We start from the raw sequence: 7,178 nt of genomic DNA, 5'->3' as shown, positions 1-7,178 counted from the left end.
GCAACAATGAATGAGTGGAAGCCCAAAATCTCTGTAAATGTTTATGAAAATTAATAAAATATAATTATAGAAAAAAAAAATTTTTTTTTAAAAAAAAAAAGGAACTGTTCACAGGCTGATGAGTAGCATTTAGGAGTTTTCCAGCTACAGAAATGAGGCTAAATGAATCCTAAGATGAATCTGATTCTTGAAATAAACAAAATTCTGTCTACTCAATGAAAAAAATGTACAACAAAAGTCCAGATACATTCAAATACAAATGCGAGTGCTTTGAGACTGAATACTTGAAAAGAGAATGGGGAGAGGATTTCAAAATAACATTAAGAAATCTCATAGAAAGTAGAGGGAAAAGGCAGGGAGTAAATCAGCAGAAAATGACATTAAAGGAAGAACAGAAGTCGTATAATATGCAAATAATAAAAATTAGGATGAGAGAACAAAAAAAAGAGAATGAAAGTAATTGTTAGCAAACAATTGCAAGGAAATCTGCTGAACTAAAAGACACAATGAATAGAAATGTGATCAATGTCAAGGCACCTCAAAGGGAATTCCAGAACAGTGAGAACAAGAAAAAGTCTACAACTTTGGGTGAGGGGCAAGAAGGATGATTAAAAAGGTTACATACATAAAACTGAGAATGACTTCAGATTCATAATATACTAGGATATAGAGGACAAAAGAATTTTTCAGGTCTTCAAAATTGTAAATACCTTAATCACACCATTATAGTTCTGCTAAGTTACTCTACAGAAATGTAGGCACACAGAAGAACAATTAATATTATGAATATTCAATACAGCACTCTGAATAATAACAAATTGTAAAGAGCCTAAGGTCTGTATGCATACTCTGGAGTATTTTGTAGCTGTTAAAAAAAAAGTTAACTTATGTTAAACACACCCAAAGATTTTTAAATATGTAGTTAAGACTGTTAAATATCAGGTTATTTCTTTGTAGGTAATAAGTCCTTGAAAACAAGAGGAATAGGAGAGCCAAACTATCCTCAGGAGTGGTATCTGAGAAAGGGACACAGGCAGTGTGAGGATACGTATGAAGCCTTTCATATTTTGCTCTGGATTTTTTCCTTTGACTCCTTGACAAAACTAAGTCTTTATCTAGCTTAAATAATATTTTTATAAGGAACAAAATTTAACAGCAAAGAATTTATAGAAAATTTTATTTACCTAGAATTTAAACATTTTTTAAGAGACAATGAACGATGGGTGAAAAAGCACAGGTTAAGATAAAGTACCATCCATCACCGTGCATACCTTGCAACCTGCAAAGGCTGTTCACTCTGGAGCGTTTGTTTATCTGCAGCCAAATCCCAGAGGGCTGGTGGGGCCAGGCCAGTGTCAGATTCTTTAATACCTATAAAAAAGATTGTAAAACTCACTGAAATGTAATCCATCAACCTAAGGCAGAACTTCTCAACTTCAGCACTTGGGACATTTGTACTAAATCTTTTTCATTATGTATGAAGGAACAGTCTTATAAATCTCAAGTTGTTTAACAGAATCCCTGGCCTCTGGCCATTAGATGCCAGAGACATCTTCCTACTTCTTCTTGATCCCTTACCAAAATCATGGCAATAAAAATGATTCCAGATACTGCCAAATATCCTGTAAACAAAATCATCCCTAGTGGACAACCTAAAATAACCACAGAGTCAAAATGTAATGCTGTTATTGACATTTTTTGTGTAAGACAAATACCGTAAAACTTGACTACTGGAGTCCCCAAGGAGAAAAGTTCTAAATAACCAGGAACAATGGTGAGATCAAAAGAGAACAAAAGGGATTTATTCAACAAAATTTCTTGAGTTCCTAATTGGAGTTTATTGGTTCTGATATTACTTGCTCAGAGAATGATTTTGTTTCCTAAATATATAAACATTAAATTTGGCTGTAAAAGACATTGAAAGAGATTGTTAATGTGATTCAACTTTTTTTTTACCAGAAAGAAGAAATAAAACTCAGAGGGGAAAATCTGTAATTCATGAATGAAGAAAACTGTATTTAAATTCTCTTGGTATTAATTAGCACATTAGACTGATAAAATGAGAATAAAAAGAACACATACCAGTGAGCTCATTGATTTTCTTGAGAAGTTGTTGGATGTCATCTTCAACCTGTTTGATCTGCCGAGAGTAAGTGCTCTGACCCTGAGAGATAAGGATCAGTTTAATGAGAACATCAGGATAGCAACAACTTACACAGGTGTAAAAAAAAAAAAGGCTAACAGTTACAGCATTAGTAGTTACTTACCCAAAAGCCTGCAAACTAAAGATAAGAAAGGCAGTATATAATTTTCTGAAGCATTACTGAACCATTGTCCTTCTGCCACCACAAATAATCCACGATCGTGCAAAACAATCAGTGAAAATCTTGCTTAACGTTATGCAAAATTACAGCTCCATTTTGGTGCAATGAAACTTTCCATTTCATATCTAATTCAGTTAAATACCATTTAAGCAGAGTATGTAGCAGTGTGATATATTTCAAGTATCTTTCATTAGTCTTCTGACAATACTACATAGCAGTTTATATGTCAACATATAACATCTATATTCTGTAAACATTAAAAGAACTTACATAAGTTTTCAGCAAAGCAATATCGCCCTCATCCAGTGCTAAAAGAAAAGAAACAATATATAAGATTCAAAAAGGCACTAGAGCAAATCAATGAACTTTTTCCTGTTCCATTCAAACTGTATTACTTGAGCACCCAAAACGGAGCAAATCTATAACTGTACAAATATGATCATCCATTACTAGACTCATGGGACTGACCTCTAATGGAAGGACAGGAATAATGAACATAATTACAATATCACTAATATCATATGCAAGCAAGAAACTGCTGAAAATTATCCAAAAACGAGCGGAAGAAGGATCTGGGCTGAAAACAGTACCAGAGGAATGTCTGTATCTACACAATTTGACTACGCAAAGACTTTTAAATATGTAGACCACAACAAATTGTGGCTAACATTGAGAAGAATGGGAATCTCAGAACACTTGATCGAGTTTATGTGAAACTTATACTTGAACCAAGAGGCAGTCATCAGAACAGAGCAAGGAAACTGCATGGTTCAGAATCAGGAAAGAATCTCCATACCTTTTCAATCTATATGCGAAACAGATCATCCAGGAGGCTGGACTTTATAAGGAAGAATGTAGCATCAAGATTGGAGCTAGTCTTATCAAGGACCTGTGTTATGCAGATAACACAACCTTGCTCGCCAAAACTGAAGACATTTGCTGCAGAATGTCAGAGACTACAGCCTTCAATAAATATGGATTGAAGCTCATTATCAAGAAAATAAAGATTCTCACTACTGGGCCAACTGGCATCATCATCACAGAGAGAGACGAGAATGAGATTGCTAACATCTTCAGCTGCTTGGCTCCACCATCAACACTGCTGGTACCAGCAGCCAGGAAATCAAAAGTCCCAGGAGGGACTAGTCCTTGGAGAAGGACATTATGCTTGGAAAGGTGGAGGAACAGCACAAGAGAGGAAGCCCTTTGATGAGATGCATTGACTCAGTGACTGGGGTAATGGAGGAAGGTGTGTCAGAGATAATAAAATTTGGCTCAAGACAGAGCAGGGTTCAGAGCTCTTATACAGAGGGTCACTATGAGTAATATGCGACTTGACAGCACATAACAACAACTCTGCATATTGCATATCAACCCCATCCATCAAGGATTTTTGTTAAGGGTTTGTCTGTAGACATCATGTATGGTAGAGGGTCAGAAGGAAAAAGACCCTCAACTACCTCAGAAAAATGTCTGCTAACTTATTTCAGAAAAAATGAGCTATTGAACACTCTGTAGGGCATAGCTCTACTGTCATATGTGAGGTTATCATCAGTCCAAATAGACACTACAGCAAATAGTTTTACTAGAAAATTAGGTAGATGGGAGTCTGGAGTCCTAGTGAGACTGGCTATTAATACCAGAAAAGGCAATAGCGACCATTTGAAATTTAAAAAAAAAAAATCCCCACCACCAAATTTGGAGTGCTTGAGGTCAGTAGGAAGCAACATAAATCTCACCTAGGATGGCGGAACTGAAAAGAGAAAGGACTTTTTAAATAAAAAGTCTATGGAAAGGAAGAATCTACAAGACAAAGCAACAGACTGGAGCAGGGGAGGTAAAGAATATTACCCAATGCAAATCCAGCTTTTAGTCCAGTAGTCCCAAGACACAATTCCTCAATTAGTCCAGGCTCCGGATTCAGTTCAGCAACACAAATTCAAGCCTCTGGTTTCCTCAGTCATCCAATAAAGTTTGACTCAAAGCAGTTATAAGTCAGCTTCTCCCTAACTATCTGGCAAGCACTGTAGAACCTTAAACTGTGGCCTGTATCTCAGAGCTCCTCTGGTTACACCTTGCCAGTTTCTCCACAGCAATGCCACTGTCTCTCCACCACCATCACTAGGAGACTCGCCACCAGGGTCTCACTCTCAACAGGATCTCTAGTCTCCCTCAAGTTTTGCCCTTCAGTGTGGGAAGCACTCTTATCCTAGCCCCATAAATATTGATGATTTGAAAGACCTTGTGTTAAGGTAGCTGGAAACTAGAGAGGGCTAAAGTAATGGCTAAAAAAAAGCCAACTTTAAAGAGAGATCTGGTGGCCTAGTGGCAAGAAGCTGCGCTGCAATCCAGAGGCTAGCAGTTCAAATCCACCAGGTGCTTCACTGGAGGAGAGGCAATCTCCTACTGTGCCAGTTGGATCGACTCAACAGTATACACACATACACACACACACACACACACACACACACAGAGCCAACTTTAGGTTAACACCACAGCAGTACAGATGAGAAAGTCAGGCTTGACAAAAATGGAACAGTCAGTCTGTAAGACTCTTATCTAAGTCTCTTCTAAGAGTCTTACAAGTCACTTAAAGCTTAATGGCAATCAGTTTGAGGTTTTGTTGTTTTGATACTCATAGCAGGGGATACTACGGAAACGAGGAGTGATACAATAACTCACTCTCCCTGCTCTGAAGCCGGAATGGACTCATACTGACCCTACAGTGATTTTCAGAGTCTGTAAATCACACAGGAGTCGAATGCTCATCTTTCTGCATATTCCACAAGAAGTGAAGGCTCATCTTGGAGGTGAAGCGGTTGATAGATTCGAACTACTCACCTTTGGATTGGGAGTGTGACTCTCCACCACCAGGACACAAGAGATACTATCTATATAATGAAAATCTCTAAGATGCATTAACATAAAAATTTAAATTTGAAATAGCAAGGTATAAGCACAGTGTGCTAAATTTATGTTTTAAAAAATCAGTGTATACACGAAATTGTTTGACTGTTGTTAGATGCAGTGACTGAGTAGAACTCAGTGACCCTAAGAACTGATCTGAAGATCCGCTCCTGCACCATCACCACCACAATCTGTTGTCATGCTGAAGCCCACTGTGGCAGTCACTGTGTCGATCTACCTCACCGAGGGTCTTCCTCTCTGTCGTTTAATCTCTACCTTTCCCAGCATGATGTCTCTAAGGAATGGCTTTTCCTGAAAATATGCTCAAGTTAAGCGAGACGAAATTTCACCATCCTCGCCTCTAAGGAGCACTCTGGTTGCACTTCTTTCAAGACAGATGTGTCCTTTTGGAATTCCACGGGATATTCAAGGCCCTTACTTATCTAGACATCGACTATATCTAAAAAGATTTTTGAAATGTAAATACTGACTGCGGCCACAGAAAAGTAGGAGTTCGAGGTCTTTGGATCATTTTTATGAAAACGTTTTCGTTTATCTTTCTCTGCCTTAACTCTGAACCATGTGGCTGTGGTATGCAAAGAAATGTCTTTGGAAAAGAAAACTACGTCCCAGGAAGCAGGGTACACAGTGAGAGCCACAAGATGTCACATCTGGGCTGCGTGAGGGACAGAAGACCCAGGTGACCGGAATTCTCAAGTCTGCGAGGGCGAGCAAATTGCGAGTCCTTAAGAGCGGAGACTTGATAAAAATCTCGACGAGGGGCGAAGAGTAAGTACCTTGGGAGTGGAATGAGGGAGACCGCGAAGGGGGGCAGGTCAAGCGGGCTGCGGCTCCGGGCTACAACAAAGAGGCCCGAGCACAGACAGCACCAGCCTCCGTCCCGCCGCAGCCCGGCCCCGCGCGCCCCGAAAGTCCCGCCCATCTGCACTGACCTCGGATGGGCTTGTCGTCCTTCTCATCTTCCTTAGTTTTCCGTTGATCTGCACCCAGATAATCAGGCATTTTTGGAGCTGCAACTCTCCAACTCTTCAATGATTACACAGCACCTTGCTGGCTTCCGGTGCTGCCTTCCTTTCCCTTCCCCACCGGAAGTGGAGGCGGGCTCCGGAGGGGCCTTTAATTCCAGCGCACCGAAAGCAGACAGCGCTGCGAAGGCATTGGGTTTTCTGTGGGGTTCAATGTCGTGGCTGCAGTTAAGGGGAGAGGAGTGGATTCCCGTTTAGCAAAGAACTTCGATCTCACAGTGGTCTCTTGCCATCTTTAGGTTCTCCCTCGCCCCATCCCAGCCTTGAGCGAGCTCTGGTAACTCTGGAAAGGAGTTGCTCCGCAAACTCGAAGCTGCTTTTGTTACGTGCTGTCCAGTCACTTGCAACTCATACAGCCCTAACAACAGCCCTAAACCCTGCTCTATCCCTTGCCAATCTTATTGTCTCTGACATACCTATCTCCATTAAGCCAGTGACGGAATCAATTCATCTCATCTGAGGGACTTCCTCTCCTGTCCCGTCCCTCCACCCTCCCAAGCATGACGTCCCTCTCCAAGGACTGGTCCCTCAAACTCAGAGGTACAGTGGTTCAAATCGACCACCTGCTCTGCGGGAGAAAGATGGGCATTCTCCTTCCGTGCCATTTACTGCCTTTGAAAATCCTCTGGAGAATCAGCTATGGGTCATTTCGGACTCGATGTTACAGAACAGAACAACAGGCTCCTCAATGACAATGCCAAATTGTTTCCCAGATATAATCTTGAGTTAAGCATTCCTTTGAAGGAAATAGCAAAAAATAAGGTCCTAGAAATAGATGGTATACCAACTGACATCTTTAAGCTAACAGATGCCGCCCTGGATGTGCTCACCAAGTTGGGCCAAGAAATCTGGAGACAACCACTTGGCCAACTGACTGGAAGAGATCTATATTTGTTCCCAT

The 7,178-nt window shown here is 40.4% G+C and overlaps 1 protein-coding gene across 1 annotated transcript in view; it reads right to left on the bottom strand.

Moving 5' to 3' along the window:
• Nucleotides 1-6,298, bottom strand: part of PSMC2 (proteasome (prosome, macropain) 26S subunit, ATPase, 2) — a 33,647-nt gene extending 27,349 nt beyond the window's left edge. The window contains exons 1-4 of the mRNA XM_006882606.1: nt 6,185-6,298; nt 2,595-2,632; nt 2,083-2,164; nt 1,272-1,371 (exon numbers count right to left, since the gene is read on the bottom strand). Of these exons, the coding sequence (XP_006882668.1) occupies nt 1,272-1,371; nt 2,083-2,164; nt 2,595-2,632; nt 6,185-6,254 (290 nt within the window). The 5' untranslated portion in view covers nt 6,255-6,298. The remainder of the gene's footprint in view (nt 1-1,271; nt 1,372-2,082; nt 2,165-2,594; nt 2,633-6,184) is intronic.
• Between the last annotated feature and the right edge of the window lie 880 nt (nt 6,299-7,178).

Source organism: Elephantulus edwardii, unplaced genomic scaffold (genome assembly GCF_000299155.1).
Source record: "Elephantulus edwardii isolate Elephantulus edwardi_28Jun2011 unplaced genomic scaffold, EleEdw1.0 scaffold00022, whole genome shotgun sequence".
Classification (NCBI taxonomy): Eukaryota; Metazoa; Chordata; class Mammalia; order Macroscelidea; family Macroscelididae; genus Elephantulus; species Elephantulus edwardii.
This window is presented reverse-complemented; position numbering and strand designations above follow the sequence as displayed.